Source organism: Lissotriton helveticus, chromosome 5_1 (genome assembly GCF_964261635.1).
Source record: "Lissotriton helveticus chromosome 5_1, aLisHel1.1, whole genome shotgun sequence".
Taxonomy (NCBI): Eukaryota; Metazoa; Chordata; class Amphibia; order Caudata; family Salamandridae; genus Lissotriton; species Lissotriton helveticus.
The window spans coordinates 739401363-739422696 of record NC_136065.1 but is presented as its reverse complement, the minus strand read 5'-3'; the positions used below and the strand labels follow the sequence as shown (position 1 = coordinate 739422696).

Here is a 21334-nt window from a genome sequence, read left to right as displayed (position 1 = left end):
GACGCATTGCACCGCATCGAGAGAAGCGACTCCCACCGAAGAAGAAGCTTGTCGCCATTGCAGCCGCTGTCGTCGCATTTCTGGACAAGGATGTCGCCACTGTAGCTGACGCATTGCACCGCATCAAGAAAAGCGCCTCGCATCCACAGAGAAGGGTGCTGCAGTCGGAGCCGCTGTCGTTGCATCTCTGAACAAGGTTGTCACCGCTGCAGTTGTCGCATCGAGCGGAAGCGTCTCGCATCGAGCGAGAGGAGTGTCGCTGCCAAAGCCGTTGTCGTCGCATTTCTGAACAATGGTGTCGCCGCTGCCTCATCGAGCTGAGACTTCTCGCATCATCAGAGAAACGTGCTCCATCTGGAAGATCTTCACACCTTTATTTCTTTGCACCGGAACTTTGCCGCATTTCCATCGCTGCAACACTTTTGTTGTGGAAGCGTCACGCATCGTAAGGTACATTGATTTAAAGTGTTGCAATTTGAGAACTGAACAGAACTAAGCTAAAACTTCCATTTTTAAGTACAGTATTGTGGATTTTGTTGTTTGTGGTCTTGTGTTAAGTCTATATAAAGAATACTTATTCTTGATATAAAACCTGTGTGGTGTCCATCTGTAGTATTGTCACTTGATTACTGTATGTGGTCACAAATGCTTTACACACTGCCTCTGAGATAAGCCTGTCTGCTCGTGCCAAGCTACCAAGGGGGTGAGCAGGGGTTATTTTAGGAGTGTACCCCTTACCTTGACTAGAGGCAAGGGTCCCTATTTGTCACAAGTACCTACCTGTGCCAACTAGAGACCCCCAAATCTAACAGGCAGTTAAAACAAAAGGAAGCCACCCCCTCACCCCTTTGTAGAGCTGCTCTTCCAATCTCCGGGCGCAACCTCCCAGATAATTTCATCTTCTGCTTCCTACACATCTCCATCCACCACCCACTGTCACCTTTCTACTAATATTTATACCGCATTTTATGTCACCACTGTAGCATTTTCATTATATGTGGTTAATGTCGCATTTGTTCCTATACCAGGCAACAAAGTTTCCAGCTACAAAAAAAATTGTAATTAAATTAAGAGAGGAGGACATTTTGTTCACTAGGTGCTCACACTTCAGTACAGGCTATGGGAGACCACCGTACCAGCTCCTGCTTTTTTTAGCAGCGGAGACTCGAGGGGCCGCATGCCATTACTCCTAGAGCTGGCATGTGCACTTGTTCCCTCCAACTCCTCCAGAGCAGACATTTTTACCCTGCTCCCTCAGGGACAGGCGTCTCTCTGTACCCTCGTCACCTGGTTTGGGAGCAGGTATACCTCCCGATTTCATTCCAGATTAGGCATTCTTCTCTGCCCCTCCTCCTCGCCTCACATGTACAGCCTCCATTCGCACAGAGCAGACACCCCTGCAAGCCTTCCTCCAGAGCAGACAACCCTGCAAGCTTCCTTCCACTGCAGCCAGTCCTCTGACACCTCAGGCCGACTAATCGCGCACTCACCTACCTGTGTGGGTTAACCCTTCAACGACTGTCTTCTGGTTTTCAAGAGCCTACTGACCGGGAATTAACGGTTGCCATTGATTTTAAGGAGCAGTCCAGCGTATTTAATTTGCAGAAAATCAAACAGTATACCCTTTTGTCACTTAATATTCTCGTCAGTGAGTTTCTGTAATGGATATTACAGACTGATACATTTTTCCATGAATTATTATTCTGCAAAGACCATTTGGAACAAGATCTTTTTTTCAACACCCTAAGCCACAGATCTGGAGCTTAACTCCTACTTATTTGTTTTTTTAGCACCAGAAGGCAAAATCATCCACACGGTTCCATGCCACACAATTCAACTCGACACATTTCCAATACACACCACCTAATTTGACACCAAAGCACATAATTGAACTCAAGAACACAATTGCACAACACACCACATACATCCAATACACACCACAGAATAACATATCATGCCACAAAATTCAACAGCACACCACATAATTAAACTCCCACTTCACAATTTACCATTCCCCGTATTTGCACTTCATAACACACTATCCCAATCCATATAATCCCGGTGCACTCAATACCACATAATTGCTATCCACATAATTCCACTGCACACCGTGCCACATAATTTCACTACACAAATCCACTCCACACCATACTATTCAACACCACACTATTCCACTATTAACAATTCCAATCCAACCCACATAATTCCTCTACACACCCCATACATACACTCATAATACATAAGTAAAAGATATAATTTACAACAAATATCTCGAACTCAAGCAAATGCAAGACCAATTTGCATTGCAAATGCATGTTTCAATAAATGCATACAGTCCAGCCTGAATTGCTAGGCCATGTCCCCTTTGAACAGGCACAAAAGCAACCACAGACTGATTTCAGCATCTATGGGCCTCATCAGTGAGGTGAGGGTCACAGTTGCTCTATTGCTCCGATTGTTTGGAAATCGTTCTAACTTAACCAATAAAAATAAATAATTTTCATTACACAGTATGATGATGTCCAATACAGTTGTTCAAAACTCTTGTAATGTAGCTGAAGTTTTTGTGGCTGGTAGTTAACTATTTCTACATTTCTGATTTCAGGTATGAGAAAATGATCAGTGGAATGTATTTAGGAGAAATCGTCCGCAACATTTTAATTGACTTTACGAAAAGGGGTTTTCTTTTCAGAGGTCAAATCTCAGAAGCGTTGAAAACAAGGAGCATTTTTGAAACCAAATTTCTTTCACAGATTGAAAGGTAAACCGTTTTGTAAATATATTTCGAAACAAGAAGTTGTTTGACTATGGAAAGAGTGATTGTCAGACTTCCTTCTTTAAAACAATATTAAAGTAGTGCCTACCGTTGAAGTTCTATATTAACAGTAGAGCCATACTAATAGAATTAAAGCTTTTTGTGGAGAAATCTGCAGCTTTTTGATATATGATTTTTAAAATGTCTTTTCCTTCATTTAAATTACCAACTATCACATTATAAGGTTCTAAGTATGAGTGAGTGGGCAGTAATTTCCAGTGGGGCTGATAACTCTACGCTCCTTTGAAAATTACATGTTGGGTCAGAGATTTTTACCCCAACACCTTGTATGCTGGAAATAGCGGAAGCGGCAGGGTGAAAAATAAATGTCTGAAAATGGGAGAATCCATACAGAAATTGTCACAGTCAAACACATTACTGCATGTTATTCTTCACATCATTATTTGCCTCTGACTCTACAAATAATGCCAATTGAAGACATGTTTGTTATTCTATAATAGTGTGTACTTTTATAATTCAAAAGCCAAAGCTCATCTATCTAAACTAAACAGAAGACAAGTATTCTGATGGCACCGTCATTGGGAGAGTGGACATAACAGTTGTGGTGCATGGGGAAGATCTACTGGCTTTCCCAAAGGTTGTTTAGCAATTCTGCTTAGGCTTCACGTCTCTCTTACTGCCTCCTTATAGTGGGGCAGGCCTTTATTAATTTAGTTTTTTGTAGAGTGTGTGTTATGTGCTATGATCATATACATTGATCTGATAGAGACTTCTAGCTGCAGATTCATTTCCTTTGAATTTTCCAGGCGTCAGACTGGATCTTGAAGATTTTTTGTGAGTAGTACCCTGGCATGCCGGTAGATGACTTTGATTGGCTCCGTGTATGCCATTGGCGTAGTCTGCACCAGAAGTGATGCTTACAGCACCTATATAGGCGCCACCTAGGCGCTCTGAGTTCAGTTACTTTGTTAATTTCTTTCTGCGCTAGCCAGCGTTGATCCAGAGAATAGCTACTCCTCAGTCAGTGTTTGACTGGATGTTTTCTACGATTTGTCAACTTCTTTTGATGTTTTTCCTCCTGGTGTGTTAGTTATGTAATCTAGGAAGACAGGATTCAAGCCATGCAAGCGCCTGACACAGGCCGATGTCGGTGACAGACCCAAACCTTGTCTACCTGTTGTGTTTAGTGCGCAACCACAACATGAAATTGGGCTCCGATTGCCGCACCATGAATCCAATGGCTTTTAGGGAGATGTCCCCGTAGCTCATGCCGACTCCTTGAAAATCGAGATCTTGGTTGAGAAGAAGGTCCTAGGAGCGTTTGCGGAGCCTCCATTCCCTCGGGAAGTTAGAGGCACAAGAGGAAGAAGTTGAAGAGGTCTTTGAGACGAGGGAGCATTGCCTCAGTGGTAAAGCCTGCGCCTGGGCCGAATCTGCGCTTCCTGACTTTCTGGGAGTCAGAGCGACCCCCAGCCCAACTTAAAGAGTTTTATGAGACCATGCGCCTCATATTTGGGTTGTCCGACCCCTCCGGGGCACCTTCGGGCCGGCGGTGTTGGAGGTGGCTTCATCTGGTTCCACGCCAGCAGTCCCAGCCCGGCTCCAGTGGACTCCCTTCGATCCATTCCTGGATCCAAACCTGCACTGGTCGTACCACCTCGACCATATCCGCCGTCGGTCCCAATACAGGCGGCGGCGGCGGCACTGTCCCCGTCCTGATCCCCAGCTCCAACACGGAGCTGGAGGGGCGTGGCCCAACACCGGCAGGATTTGTGATTCCTAGATTGGAGGTTGAGCCTTATTCCTTTGGTTTAGGACTCAGAGGGAATGGAGGCATTGCTGGACCATGTAGAATACCAGCCATATGAAGAAAACCCTAATATGGACTTGTGTGAGGAACTTGGTGAACCAGTGGACTGGATATTTCTCCAGATGCTGGTATGCTGTTTCCCCCTACCGTGGCTATGGAGGAGGAAGCTTCCTATCCAGTGATGGTGTGGAGGGTGACTGAGGTCCTTGACCTCCAGTTGCCCTCGGAGGCAGTCAAGACTAACATCTTGACAGAGCTGCTGCAACCGGGAGTCTCCACATTCGAACCGCTACTCCTGTTCAACGACGCCCTCACGGATGTCCTTTAGAAGACCTGGTCCAAACCCAATACATGGGCTCCTGTGAATGGGACAATCCCCACCACCACTGCCCATCCTCTCCCAGGCTGTTGCTGATGGGAGGGATGCAGCAAAGTTCACAATCCACTGTGGACTCAACACGACCGAGTCACTGGACAGAGTGGTTTCATCGACCATGCCCTAATGCGCTACACCTGTTTGAGGATGACTGGCTTTATGGGGGATGGCAAGGCTTCCCTTATGGATATACCCTTCGATGTCACCCTTCTCTATGGTGACAATGCAGATTCAGCCTCTCTGCAGCCCCACGCCACCCTCAACCTGCCTGGTAGCCAGCGGCCTTGTCTGTCCACTCCCCCCCACCCCTCCCCAGCAACCTGCAGCCACCAAGCCTTCCTAATCTTTCCCTTTAGTACCATGGGCACCCAGTTGGTGGCAGGATTTGCATCACCTGTCCCACTGGCAGGCCGTAACATTGGGCAGGTGGGTTTTGCAGATTGTCCGAAGAGGTCACTCCCTCCTCTTTAAGACTACTTCTCCCTCCATGCCACCATCCCACAACCGGCTTACTTAGGATAATCGATCTCTCCTCCGCAAAGAAGTCATGGTTCTCTTGGCCAAGAGAGCCATAGAGAGGACTCCAGGGACAAAAATACAGGCTGTGGTGGTTCTTCCCGCTACTTTTTGGCTCCCAGAAAGAATAAAGGCCTATGCCCTATTCTAGATCTGCGGGCCCTCATCTGCTTCCTCAAAAAGAATACTTTCAAAATGCTCCCATTGGCTCAAGTCTTGTCTGCCCTAGACCCAGGAAACTGGATGGTAGCATTGGACTTGGAGTATGCCGACTTTCCCATTCCTGTCCTGCCATCCCGTGAGCTCTATCTGCAGTTTACGGTAGGTCAAGAGCACTTTCAGTTCAACCTGCTGGTGCTCTGTGCGATCTGACTGGCATTGAAAGCCTTTCTATCCTCCATCATAGAAAAGCTAGTGCAGGTGTTCAAGGGAAACACCACTGCCAAGTGGTGCTGCAACAAACAGGGCGGGAGGGTGTGGGCCCTCTATCAAGAGGCCCTACGTCTCTGGACACGACTGGGACAGTAGAGCATATCCCTAGTGGTAGGTTCCCTAAATGTCAGGGAGGACAAACTCAGCCGTAGATGCCTAGTGGATCATGAATGCTGTCTCCACCGGGAGATGATGCAAGGTCTCTTTCAGCAGTGTGTAAAGCCTTGGTTAAATCTGTTCGCCTCTCTTGAAAACGTGCATTGTCAACAGTTTTGGGCATTGGAGTTTCCAAGGTGGCTCTTGCTCGAAAAATGCTTATCATGCCGAGTGGAGCTCAGGCCTCCTGTATGTCTTTCCACCCAAACCACTCCTGCCCAGAGTTCTCAAGAAGATCAGGAACGACCAGGCCCAAGTCACCCTTGTGGCTCCAGACTGTGACACAGAGAGTCCGGTATCCCGAACTACTGAGCATGGCCATTGATCCTCCGATTAGGCTGCCCCTTCAGGAGGATCTTCTGTCCCAGCAGCAGGGAAGGGTCTTCCACCCAAACCTGTCCACTCTTTGCCTTCTTACGTGGAGAATTAGCGGCGGCAGTTGCCAGCTTTCTACCTTCATCCCATTAGTCTGTAATGTCTTTTGGCAGCCAGGCGTCACTCCTCCAAGATGGTATATGCTTGCAGTTGGAAGAAATTTGTGGCATGGTGTGCAGAAAAGTCCATTGATCCCCTTTTTGCTCCCCTTTCTGAATTCATACTCTTTATTTGTTCCAGTGCCCAGCAGGGCACTGCTCTAGGCACTCCTAAAGAATTTCTCTTCTCTGTCTTCCTTCTAGTGGTTACCTGACCTAACCTCCTTGTTTAAGTCCTCTATTGTAAATATGTTCTTGAAAGGTCTCGTCCACCTCTTTCCACCATTCATCATTCCACAGTTAGACCTTAATTTGGTTCTAACTTTTATTATGTGCGCTCCTTTTGAGCCTCTCCTCAATTGTCACCTAAGGCTTCTGACTGTCAAAGTAGTCTTCCTTGAGGCAATTACATCTGTTCATAGAGTGAGTGAGCTTCAGGCTTTGTCATCTATCTAAGCCGCCCTACAACTCAGTCTATCCCTGTGGTACTCATAGTATGGCCCGGCCCACCTTCCTTGGGGCCCTGCGGACCTTGAAGTGCGTTATCAATAATACACAAGAAGGTCAGTAACCAAAAAGAGGGTCACCGGAGCAAACACAATACCAGCTCCACTGCACATGCTCCTGCTGCATCAGGCCTCTTTTGTGTTTACTCAGATCGTCGATGACATCACATCCCTGGCACTGGCAGAAAGCGAAGGCCCTTTAAAAGTCAGCTGTTGAGCCTTCACAGTTGACTTTTTTCGGGCTTTTCAGAAAGCTTCCTATTGCCTTTGCTGCCTTTGTCGATTACCTCTCCGCCTGCAGTCTGATCTTTTCACGCTGTCAGCACTGCAGCCTGCTCTGCAAGTATTCTGCTGCACTAAGGACTGCAGTAGGGTGCCTGCTGTAGATCCGGCCAGCCTGCTTCCCTCCTCGCCGCCCGCAGCCTGCTCTTGCAAGCACTCCGCCGCCATTGAGAGAACTGCAGCAGGGGGCATCCCGTGGATCGGACCAGCCTGCTTCCCTCCTTGTCAGCCGCAGACCAGCTTCTTTGCCAGCCTGCTCTTCAGGTCAGTTGTTATGTGTGGTGATGTACGTGAGCAGAGTTTATGGTGGGGCAATTGCCGTGGTCTGCAGTGAACTGTAGCCTGCCTGTGGGGCTGCATAAGTCTTCTTAAACAGCTGGACACAGGTTCTGAGGTACGATCGACAGTCTCTACGGGATTGAAAGGAATGTTAAAAGTATTTACATTTACAAGCTATTGGGCTGCGTGAGAGACACAGAACTTTGGTAAATTCTGGTGGGGCTTTTTCATTCTTTTGAAGTGATTTCAATGCCTTAGAAAAACTGTGGTTTTGAGTGGTTACACATTTTTGGCCGTTAAAAACAACAAAAACTGTGTTTTTCCAGTGTTTATCGACCGTTTTGCTTTTATTATTGCTTGCTTTCTGCACTAATAGTGCATGGTATATAGACCATGTGCGTACAGTGTATATGAGGTCCAAGATCATACCCAGTATGGCTTTAGAAGCCAACATAGTACTGAACTGGCCTTGCTTACCGCTACCGAGGAAATCAGAACAGCAGTTGACAAAGGAGGATCGGCAGCTTTGATACTGCTAGAACTGTCAGCTGCCTTTGACACAGTAGACCACGGCATTCTAATAGATCGGCACCGTGAGGCAGCAGTTGATTGTTTAACCCTCGCACTCCTTAAGTCATTTCTGCGTGGTAGGGAACAATTTGTTGAAATAGAAGCTTTTAAATCAAAATGTTTTAGGCTCCCATGTGGGGTGCTCCAGGGCTCATCCCTGAGCCCTACCCTTTTCAACATTTATGTTGCTCACCTGGCTCGTATGATCCAAACTCATGGTTTTGTATTGGTATCATACGCATACGACGCGCACATTATTATATCAACCTCAAGCAAAAATTAGGATACTTCATTGAAGTTCAAGGAGTGCATGAGAAGTGTTAGCGAATGGCTGACCGAAAACGGCCTTAAGTTAAACTTGAATAAAACAGAGGTTTTACTTTGGCAAGGATACAACATTTTGGTCCTCAGACTGGTGGCCATTAGAATTGGGAACTGTCCCCGTCCCAGTCACTTAGGCTAAAAATCTTGGAGTCATTATGGACTCCACCCTTTCCTTCTCCCAGCATGTAATAATGTTTACTGCATCTATTTATTACACCTTGAAAATCCTGAGGAAAGTACTCCCTTTTATTCCAACAAACCTACAGAAAACTGTTGGGTCAGCCTTAGTGTTCTCTAAACTTGACTACTGCAATGGGCTTTTGGTTGGAGTAAACAAATCGGTTGTAGCAAAACTACAGGTACTTCAGAACTCCGCTGCAAGATTGCTCTTTGGATTAGCCAAATACACATCAGCTAAACATGCCCTCAACACTCTGCACTGACTACCTATGAAGAAGTGCATAAGGTTTAAAGCCTTAAACATTGCCTTTAAAGCATTACAATATTCAGGTCCTAGTTACCCGATAAAGCACTTTAAATGGCACATCCCTGGACGTACACTTCGGTCGACTTCACTGAAGTAAGTAACAGAGCCTACGTTCCGTCTTCAGAGATGGGGTGGTAAAAGCTTCTTCTGCATTACTACAAGATTGTGGAATAAGCTACCGTTTCATTTGAGGAATGCTTCTGAGTTGCTGTCTTTTAGGAAAGGATTGAAGACATGGCTCTTTACTCGGTAACCCTGCTTAAGGACTGGAAATATGACATCTAGTGTACACTGTGTGCCGATTCTTCAAGCGCCTATACGCCCCCGGGTAGCCGTGCGCTATATAAATACTTTAATAAATAGATACTTTTTGGTTGTGACGTCCGGTTCAAAATAGAAAGATTTTGAACCGGATGTCACGACTACATATTTGGGAGACACCTATCCCATTTACTTTTCGTACCATTTTCTCAACACATTTAAGCCTGACATGGAAAACCTGTGAAATATACTTTTGATACATTAAGCCCTGAAGAAGTCCCAGATGGGGTGAAACGCGTCGGCTGTCAGTTGTGTGCTGTGATTTTAAGAAACATTCACTGAATAAAAGAATAAAATGGAAATATTTTTTTCCAAAAATTATGACTTGCAATGTGATTTATTTGGGAGATACCATATTTTATGGACTATGGACATTAAACTCCATTGATTGTTCACTCCAAGATGCTTTGTGACTGCACTCTTTTCAGATCTACCTGCCACTATACCTTGCATTGGATGTTTAAAGCCTGGGGTGTTTGGCAATTTACCTACTATCAATTCTGACTCACTAGAAAAGGGGGCCGATGTATCAAGGGTTTTTACCCATTCTCTGTAGGTAATTGTGATGGTACATATTGGAAAAGATTCTTATGAAACCTACATTTTTCCTATCATGGAAAGTCTCAAACGTAGCCCAAAAATCAAATATGATTTTGATATTTCCTGATTCTCTGGAGTTTATCAAATAAATAAACAACACCTAAAACATGCTTCTAACCACTGTATCTTTAGACCGAAGACCACAAAACTGAAAAGAGGAAGAAGAAACCATATTTTAGTGATATCCCTAAACAACAATACTCACGCAGAATAATGTTAGCCCAGTGTTTCTTATTGCTACCTTATATAACAAAGTTACATTGTATTGGCCCCTTCAGGAAGAAATAAAAATGTTTTTTCCACTCTCCTTTTCCTTTCTTTGAATGGCATTTAGTTTGTGGTTGTGCAGGTTTGTTTTCAGTGTTTATATGTTTACACTGGCGAGGGCTATTTCCCTTCCGGTGGGATTTTCTCAGTTATTACATGTTTAAACGTAAAACCGGACAACCTATGCATGACCCTTCTTAGTGGAAACAGTCACTCCACACGACCTGAAATCGATTTGTACACCCGTTAAATGTTATGTTTGGGAGAGGAAATCTATGCTCACTGGAGATATTCGGCCCGGTTCACAAAACCATTTTTGGTTGCGATCTTTATACGTCTGAAAATGGCTGGATTTATGCTTGCTGGAGGCTCGCTTCACAGCATTTTTCCTAGGTATTTATACACCACAATTGTATATCATTACGCAGCAGTAAACCTCAGGCACAGGATGATGAGTGAGCAGATCAAGGTATGGTTTGCTTTGTGAGGTTGTTGACACAAAGTTATGAGTTTGGGAGCAACCATGAATACTCACTGACCCTTTTGTTACCTGTCATGTCTACGCACATACTTTTGTGACAAAATACTATTGCATCATCAACAAAACAGACCACATACTTTTTTGTGGGAAAACTGTTGCAAGTTTATTCATATTCTGTTATGCAGTACACAGGTAGGGTTAACTTACGGGTGATCATACAAGTGCAGCGCCATTTAGGACTAATCGCTGACACCCATCCTGAAAGAGTTGCTAGCCACTGGGCATTACTTTGCAATCTTATTATTTATCTAGTGCTGCATATTTTGCATTGGGGCTGCGGCCCAATGATTTTAATGGTTGCTGCACCCATGCCACCACGCAGTGAGGTAAGGCCAACCCCCAGCTGTCAGGATACCAACTGTCCCTTTTGGGATGAAGGGGTCGCTGTTGCATTCTACTCATGGCCCCCTATGGCCTGAGGATCTCCTATTTAGCGGCCCCATCTCCTCTTGATGAGGTATTTATCGCTGTTAGAAATGGGGGTCTCTAGTTGGCAGAGGTAGGTAGGTACCTTTGTCAAAATAGGGACCTTTGCTTCTAGTCAGGGTAAGGGGGATACACTCCTGCTCACCCCCTTGGTAGCTTGGCACGAGCAGGCAGGCCTATCTCAGAGGCAGTGTGTAAAGCATTTGCGAACACATACAGTAATACAGTGAAAACACACAAATGGACATCGTACCATTTTAGAAAAATAAGTAATCTTGATCTAAACTAAAACAAGACTAAATGACAAAAATCCACTATACAGTAATACAAATATGACTTTTAGATGGTAGAAATAATTCAGTTCTAAGCAAATTGCAGATGTGACACTTTTCTCACAAAATACCTCGGATGCGTCACGCAAACAAACAAAACGGGCCTCAGGGAAGGTGATGCGTCAGTTCTTTACACTCAGGGAATGGGATGCCTCGGTTCCTTGCTCTGGGAGAGGTAATGCGTCGGTTCCTTACTGCTGCTCAGGGAAGGCGATGCGTCGGTTCCTTACCGGAGAGGAGGTGCTGCGTCGGTTTCTTACTGCATGGGAAGGTGATGCATCAGTTTCTTATTGAGTCCCCCAACGATGCAACACACTTGGCGCTTCGATACAAAGCGACAATACCGAACAATGTGTGAACTCTTGCAGCCGCACAGCAGGCCTTGCGTTGAAATCGGTGCGGTGATCTCGGACTTCGGAGATCGGTGCACTCGATGCGGCGATTTCTCGAGCCACGGCAGGCGCTGCAACGATTTCTTCAGTGATGCCACCATGCACTGCCAGCGATCACCATGCACTGCCAGCGATCACCATGCACTGCCAGCGATCACCATGCACTGCCAGCGATCACCCTGCACTCCCAGCGATCACCCTGCACTCCCAGCGATCACCCTGCACTCCCAGCGATCACCCTGCACTCCCAGCGATCACCCTGCACTCCCAGCGATCACCCTGCACTCCCAGCGATCACCCTGCACTCCCAGCGATCACCCTGCACTCACACCATTCACCCTGCACTCACACCATTCACCCTGCACTCCCACCATTCACGTTGCACTCCCACCATTCACCCTGCGCTCCCACCATTCACCCTGTGCTCCCACCATTCAGCCTGAACTCCCACCATTCACCCTGCTTCACAGCGATCACAATGCACTCACACTGATCACCATGCACTCACACCATTCACACGCTCACCCTGCACTCACAGTGATCACTCTGCACTCACAATGATCACCATGCACTCACAATTATCACAATGCACTCACAATGATAACCATGCGCTCACTGTGATCATCATGCACTCACTGTGATCATCATGCACTCACTGTGATCATCATGCACTCACTGTGATCATTATGCACTCACACCATTCACCCGCTCACCCTGCACTCACAGTAATCACTCTGCACTCACACTGATCACAATGCACTCACACTGATCACCAGGCACTCACACTGATCACACGCTCACCCTGAACTCACAGTGATCACTCTGCACTCACAATGCACTTGTGCTGTTCACCCTGTACCTCACTCTGCAGTCACACGAGCGCACTACTCACCCTGCGCTCATGAAACACTTCACTCACATGTCCCCCTTACTGCTCAATGTGCATACTCACTCAAATAAGACCATCACTAACCATACATTCATTTGTCCCACTCTGCACTTACATCCGCACCCAAATTCATATGGTCACCTCACTCACCCTGCAGTCACTCCTCTTACCCCACTCCCACACTGTCGCATCGCTCAACGTGCATTCACATGGGCACTCCTGACACCCACACAGCGCAGAGGTTTCATGTGCCTTCTACAAAGAGCATGTACCGTGCAGATCAAAGAACGGAGTGTGGGTAAACTATGAGTAGCGCTATAAAAAAATGAAATGTTTGTCAGAAAGGTGCTATAGAGAGATGGGGTTCATTGTTGGTGAGTGGTAGTGAGGAAATTCTTAGAGCAGGAGGAAATGGGGGAGGGTCGCCAAAAACAGACCGTTGCACTATGTTTGACCAGTGCTGGTGCCAGCCCTGGATGGGAGTGTTAGCCCCCCTGAAGTTCGGGTCTATTTGCGCCCCTGTACACAAGTATGGGCATGTCGTGCCCCATCAAGGTTTTCGTCCTAAATTACAACAGGACATATTTACATGCACTGCAATCCAGCTTTTCAGGGGTCCCCTTGATTGAGGCGGCTCTGTTTTTGCCCTGATGGCCTGGAATAATTCCTAAACAGATTCTTGTAAATACTGTTTTGTTTCATTTCTTTTTAATGTGATTGATGTGAGAGAGTCTATTACTATTTGCAGAGAAATGTTTTTGTTTCATGCAAAGAAATGTTTTTGTTTCATGCAAATTTAGATCAAAGCAGGTACACACATTTATGTTGGTGGTGTTATTATTAATCTAGGTCATGTGTAAAACAAAGCATCCTAGTAAAAAGAATTTGCGCACATTTTATCTTGGAAAATTGCGTTTTGAGCTGTGTAATAAGCCTTTGTAATTTCACCACACCCATTCACAAACCTGCAGTTTACTAAACACTCTTATTGTGTTAAACATTATTTGCCGACTATGGCCCGTGATATGCACGTGGCAGTCGATCATGTAGTGTACCAGATTCCAGAAATTTTTGTCAGGTGGTGGGGGGGCCCAACATCTAAAGAAATTCAGCTGGGGGGGCTCAGCCTACAAATGTTTGAAGACCTCTGATCTAGAGCAAGCAATAAGTTCTGATTTGTGATGCTCAACCCGAACCAGCCCTTAAAAATACAGGAACACACATTCTGTCCAATAATCAGTCCACCAGAACGTTCATGGTAATTCCAACTAGTGCTCTGGAACATCTCCAGTGCACGCTGGAACTCAGTCCTGCGTTCTCAAAACGGAAAAGTGATAATGTACTTCCAACTTTTAAGGCAGTATTTCGAGTCAATATAAACATAAAGCTCTCACTTCCTCGAGATTTACAGCCAGTTGCATGTCATTTAAAGTCATTCACTGTCAATATTTTAAATCACAGACAAAGATATACGCATAGCATAGATTACACAAATATGGACACACATCATACGTGCCAACACAACCGATTGAAATGTTCCATCTTTCATGCTTCCATGTCTTGCCATCTATTACAAAGGCATAAATGCAAATGAGGGAGACTCGATACAGTGATTTATAGAGTTCACAAAAAATATACAGAATTTAAAAAAGCATTTCAATAACCCAATTGAACATCTTAAAAAAGAAAATACTTATATATTTTAAAAAATGCCTATAATTAGGCGATAGCTATAAAACCAAGAGTGTTTCCTAAACAAAATCCCTTCTCATCCGTCACCGTAAGTAATACAAAGAACGCACTTAACACCCCTTCCCACAAAACACGTACCAATTGTTTCCACTCAGAACCCCGCATATATTCTCACATTTTGCAATGCATCGGTCTCGCTTTTGGGACCTTATAAGTATTTAGCCATGCACACTCTCTGGCAATGGGAGAAACTATTAGATTTGACAGGGGGTGAAGGTTCGAAGGTGACAGTAAGCATACATTTAAAAGGAGACAGTTGCTAGGGACTAGCTTCAAAAAGCACAAAACTTTACGGTGTGTCTCACCTTTGCCCTGAAGCGCATTGACTAACATTCTCTACATTATATCTCATCACTGACGGAAGACAAAACAAAGGATTGATTTCAAGACCCAATCACAGAGCTGTACACTGACCTGGATGTACCTTCATGGTCAAGGCTCATACCAATGGAAAGCAATCCCTATCGTCTTCGCACAGAAGAGAGTTTTTTTTTAATTGAGGAAGTGGCTGAAGCTATACCTTTTCAAACTGCAACATAGCGGACAATCCTGTGCCCAGCGACAGACTACTGCTATTGACAGCATTTGACTCACGGTTAGACAGTTCCCGCTCCATCCCTCATCACTTGAAAGGCCTTGGAGCTATCTCTAGATGGGGTAATGTAAAAACAATACGTAAATGTGCAAAAACAAGAAGTAAAATGCAAAACTAGATGAATGTGTACAGCCTATCGTCAGTTAAGATGCTTAAGACAGCCGAAATAGAACATCAACAGATAGGGTACAACATATTTTATGGTAATGCAAACAAAATTTAAACTGCAGAACGTAATAGTTTAAACATGTTCTTTTAAATTAAAGTTAATTATATGCTCATCCTTACTTTGCCAGTCTACTCCACCCACACACAATTGTCCAAAACTTCGGCATTCTCTCCCCACACACATAAATAACTGCTGAAATTGTCATCAAGTACACAGAAAATGGAACGAGGGAGAGAGGACATAAGCCAGGGACACCAAATCATGGTCTTTGCTTGAAATACTTGTACGTACAGATTATGGGTAAACCAGGAAGTACTGGCACAGTAGAGCACAGAGCACCCTGTGTACTCACCTTATTTGGGACCTGCTTGAACATTTCTTTTCTGGGTGCGATTTTAAAGCTGTGAGTTCAGTTTCCGACCTATTATAGAGTCAAATGTTTGGCCTGAATTGCTAAATAATCTTTTCCTCTTGACCAGTAGAACAAGAATGTTGTTCCGGTTGCCACCATTGTGAGAAGTTGGCCTGGTATATGATGTCCATTATTCTAGTGGGCACCTTGCACCAGTCCAAACAACCCTTATGGTGATGGTTGTAAAGTCAACCTTATAGACCAGGTATCCTAGTGGTAGCTTGGACAAAGCAGTCTTAGGCTAAACCTTCAGAGAGCATGTGAAGCCAGCTGTTTTACCATATATAATCCCTTGAATACCAAATGAAAGGACACCACACAAGGTATATATCAAATATATATGTATTTATTACTAACACAACCCCTCTGCACTCTTTATGAGGTCGGAGTTCGAGATACAGCACAAGTTACTCAATAAGCATACTATAAGTTGCACAAATACAATTCTGCCCTAGGGGCCTCACGAACCATATACTAAAGAAGTGGTAAAAGTGTGGTATATAAATAAATAATACCGGATCTATTTTTGTCTAGGCATAGCAATAACAGATAGCTCAATAAATAAGAGTCAAGATTCGAGGTAGTAGGAGTTTGCAGGTTTATTACAGCATAAAGGACAGGAACAGGACAACCTGCATAGGAATAGGATGGCAGGGCCTGACAGGGGGGCCCCAACAGCTGCCGGGGAGGATCTGGGATGAGCGCGCTAACATTTAATAACAATACACGATCATATATACTAAAACAGTTGCATTACAATACATACGATAGGCGGAGCAGTGGGTGTGGTCAATAGCAGTCGCGAAAGATAAGGGTGAAAGTAGGTGTAACAGGGGCGTATACATAGACATGTGATGCAAACGTAACAGAATATGTCATGAATGGGGCGGAAACATGGAGGGGGCTACCTAAGGAGCCGGGACCTCTAACCTGATGGTGCGCGCAAACTGACAATGACGTGTTACTAGGAGAAGCTGGGGGCTATGAACTCTGTGCTAGGAGCAGAGACTGAAGTCTGGAGAGTCAGGGCGACATGTACCTAAGCAGTATCTAGTATCTGATGTTTAGAGAACATGTTGATAGAATCCAAAAGTTATCGGGGTAAAGGCGAACAGACTCTAAGACTGGAGCATGCATTATTCTTCATGTAGTGCGTGGTGAAGAATATTAAATGACCATTAAATGCAGTATTTCTCTAACGTGGAGACGTAAAGGCTAGACAATGACGGAAACTATTGATGCAGTTCAGTAGCTTTAGGAATGCAGAGAAGGAGGACTAACTGATAACTGGAATCATAACATACTCTTGGCAGACTCAGAGGCAGAGCCAGGCTGAGCCGGACACTGTGAGGCAGGAAGTAAGTGAAGGGTCAGGAACACAGGTGGGGGCTGTATCGCTCCTCAGCGAGGCTCAGGAGACAGAAGCTGAATCTGGTGTCCAGGCCCTTTTGAGGCCTAGAAACGGGGACTTTACAATGGAATAACGTGCACACTGAGAAACGTGGCAACGTAGCTTTAAATAGGCCTGATATTCGTAGTATTCACGAGAACTGGAAATTGGCATACTAGAGGTGGACACAAATATAATTGCGTCTTTAATCGAACATGGTGAATACATATGCATATTAATCATGCACAGATAACATATGATGGAGGACGCGTAGGGACACAGAACATGGCAAAATTTACTTTTCCACATTCCCTCCTTGTCACTACGTTTCCATCAGGAAACATCAATATTCATGATACCATCTATCATTTCATACAGTATCATTTGCTCGTCTCGAATTTTCTGGGAACGGGTTTTAGAACGGGACTTGGGACTAGGAATACAAGAGGTAGCACAAATGCCGCAAATCGCAGGGCCACATTGTATACAGAGGCAGCAGCTGAATATGATCGCTACTGCAATACCTAGAAAGGACAAGACTTTCCATCCCCAAGCGGAAATTATATTCCAGAACCAACCGGACCATGTCCAGGTGCCTGGATCTTGGTGTAACAGATGGGCAATTTTATGGAGTCTGGTTATAGCTGAATAAACAGACGGTGCGTTATTTGGAATGAAAATGCAGCAACTAGATCCGATGACTCTACAGGCCCCGCCCCTATCGGCCAGTATGACGTCAAGGACGAGACGATTCTGTAAAACGACAAATCTCATAGCAGATTGCTCTTCAGTTAAGTTACCTAGAGCAGAGGCAGTCTCATTTACTACAGCTTCAAGGGTTCTGGTTAACCTACGGATTAGCTTACTATTCTGGATAGGTCCTATAAAGAAGAAGAAACCTCTATAGAAATCTGTATACTGTTCTAGAGCAGTTTCAGTATAATCGACAATGGGGGACTCCCTTCTATGTCTAAGGTGCACTAGATGTGTGTTTCTATGATAATCAGATGGGGCTAGGAAAACTGGTGGCAGTAGGAAGGCAATGTAACAGGTTCCCTCCCAATCGAGGGGCAGACGAACATATGCGGTCTGACCACAAATAAAATAAGAATGACGTGAAGCTTTGAAAATAGATTTCCCACTGTCACTATATTTGACAATAGTAGTACAATCGCTATGCCCTACATGTACGGAACCATTATTTCTAACACATAATTCGCCTTTGACTGGTAGTACTGAAATAGCAGGTAAGTCTGGAGTGGAATCAGACTGAACATTCAGGACCATGAAATTCGAAGAATAATTACCTAAATTGTAAACTTCTTTTTCTAGATCTAACCCTGTTCTGTGGGGAAGACCTTGCTTGTCTGGAAAACATGTACTGTTAAGAAAAGACATATCTGTTGAGGATGACGTTAACGTGGACCATGCTCCACACGAACCATTATGTGAAAATGGATAAGGAAAGAGTGGCAGAACTCCCTTCGGGGTCTGGAAAGGGGGGAGTCAACCACACACCCAACAATTAGTGGCATTGCTGGTCTGGTGTGAGTAATGTAACATGCGGATAAAAGAATTGTTACGCATAGCGAGGCGGTAAGAGAGTTCATGAGGAGGCAGATCACTAAACGTGTGCTCTACTGTAACATTAGAAGACTTATTTACATGAGAAACTGGAAAATACAGATAAAACGCATAACTGGTGCAGGAAATCATAATACTGAGAAATAAAACGAAACATAGAAAAATGATACATCGGATTGAGTTTTGACTAACTCTCTCACTATGGGGGTCTATTTTATACATGTCAGAAACCGGTCTAACCGTTTCACCTAGGGGAGGACTTAGACAATCAAACTGGCTGACTTATTTTACTAGACCTTAATTTCTTCTTATACTCCTGTTGCGGAGTTGTCTCTAACAGGGAGGGTGCAGTATCAGTGTCTTTTGCGGGACAGTCCTTAAGAATAGTACTTTGGCAGTCCTTTAAATCCTCGGAAATGTTCTTTGAAACTGGTTTCAATCCATAAAACCTTTTGATATGCGAAAGATGCACCCAGCCTTTGCGTCCCTCCAACTTCACGGCTGTGCGGGTGGCCAGGAGGACCTGTCGGGGCTCCTTCCAGCGAGGCTCCAGCGGACTTGAACGATCGAAATTTCGCACTAGGACCATGGATCCGGGAACGATTTCATGCGGTGCCACCTCGGTATTGTCTGGAAATGCGGCGGCAACCTGTGAACGACAAGAGTTGAGGGCAGACATCAAGGAAGCTAGGTAATCTGTCAGCATATTACTTGAAACATCGGTAATACTTCGGGGTCTAGGAGTACCCCACATGTTAGGGGGGCGGCCGAAAACGACCTCATACGGGGACAGACCTGATCTGGAATGTGCGACCATGCGCATATAGAACAGGGCGACTGGCAGAGCTACTAGCCAGTCCACACCTTTCTCTTGACAAACCTTTGCAATTCGAATTTTCAGGGTCTGATTATGTCTCTCTACGAGACCGGCTGCTTCAGGATGGCGTACACAATGGAACTTCCACTGGTATCCTAACAAAAGGGACACGTGCTTCATGAGTTCAGATGAGAATGGCTGGCCGTTGTCAGAATATACGACCCTAGGGAGTCCGTAACGGGGGAAGAACTCACGAACCAACTGCTTGGCAGTGGTCGCGGCTGTGTAGTCTGGAACTGGATATGCCTCCGTCCACCTGGACAAAGCGCATACAACTACAAGGACATACTTGAAACCTCGACATCGCTCCATCTGAATGTAATCCATCTGGAGGACTTCAAAAGGGTGGTCAGGGGGCTGGAATCCACCTTGTTCCACCGGGACACTTTTACCTGGATTAAACTGACAACATATCATACAGGTACGGACTTTCTGCTTGGCTGCAGCTCGTAAATGCTTGTTGAACCAAATATTCTGGATACTGTCTAACATGGCTTTTTCTCCTAAATTTGCTGGACTATGTGCGGTATTAATAATGACTTGAACCATAGAGTCGGGGAGAAACCATGTGGCTCTACCCTTCGTTAACCATCCTTGATCTGTCTGGACCCCTCCTTGTTCGGACCATTTCTTGATTTCATCGGGAGTAGCATGTAACTGGATATCTATGACATCTTGAGTAGGGTCTTTAACTGTCATACATGTAGTCGGATCTGGAGTGTGTGTCGGTGTCTTATTAACTGGAATGTCTGGTGTCTGTGCTGTAAACTTGGCTGTGCGATCTGCTAGATCATTACCTTGAGAAATAGTGTCAGTAACTTTCGTATGTGCTTTGCACTTCATGATAGCAATGGATGTCGGTAAGTGTATTGCATCTAACAGAGCTTGAATAAGGAGACCATGCTGAATCTTGGTTCCATGAGAAGTCATGAAACCTCTCTCTTGCCAGAGCACTCCGAAGTCGTGTACAACTCCAAATGCGTAGCGTGAATCGGTGTAAATATTAACTTTCAGGTTCTTGGCGTGTATGCAGGCTTGTGTCAGAGCAACTAGCTCCGCTGCTTGAGCAGACAGGGTGTCAATGCGGTGTGTTTCAATAACGTCAGTGTCGGTAGTCACTGCATACGCGGCTACTAGTTCTCCTGTACTTGTTCTCATGCATGAACCATCCACATAAAGTGTCAGGTCGGGATCTGGTAATGGAATATCTGTCAGATCTTGTCTTGGCTTTGTCATGATGTTAACTACTTCCACACAGTCGTGTGTGGCAGGATTCGAAGTAACTGATGGTAACAATGTAGCAGGATTTAAAACGTTGCAGCGTCTGATTTCTATGTGTGGCTGGAACAGTGTCAATTCATAACCTGTTAAACGTGCAATTGTCAAGTGCTGAGTTTGTGTTCGGTTTAAAAGAACTTCCACGGAGTGTGGAACTTGTACTGTCAGGGAGTGTCCTAATACTATGGAATCACTTTGTCTGATAGCTAGTGCTGTGGCTGCAACTGACTTGAGGCACGCAGGCAGAGCCTGGGCTACAGGATCTAATGTGCTCGAAAAATAAGCACAGGGCTTGTATTGTCCTGCTTGATCTTGTGTGAGGACAGATAATGCTGTACCTTCACGTTCTGTGACGAAAAGTGTAAAAGACTTACTGTAGTTCGGTGTTGCTAGAACTGGAGCTTGGCATAGGGCTTTCTTTAACTCATTGAAACTAAGTGTATGTTCAGATGTCCAAGGGAGGACAGTCGATACGGCTGCCTCCTGTGTCGTTAACTGTATCAGTGGCTTGGCTAGAAATGC

At 45.0% G+C, this 21334-nt stretch overlaps 1 protein-coding gene across 3 annotated transcripts in view; it reads left to right on the top strand.

Moving 5' to 3' along the window:
• The window catches only part of LOC144754887 (hexokinase-1), a 1510469-nt gene that overhangs the window by 1388863 nt on the left and 100272 nt on the right, over positions 1-21334 (top strand). For all 3 annotated transcript variants that reach the window (XM_078643208.1, XM_078643209.1, XM_078643210.1), the window contains one exon: positions 2606-2761. In XM_078643208.1, coding sequence (XP_078499334.1) covers positions 2606-2761 — 156 coding nt within the window. The remainder of the gene's footprint in view (positions 1-2605; positions 2762-21334) is intronic.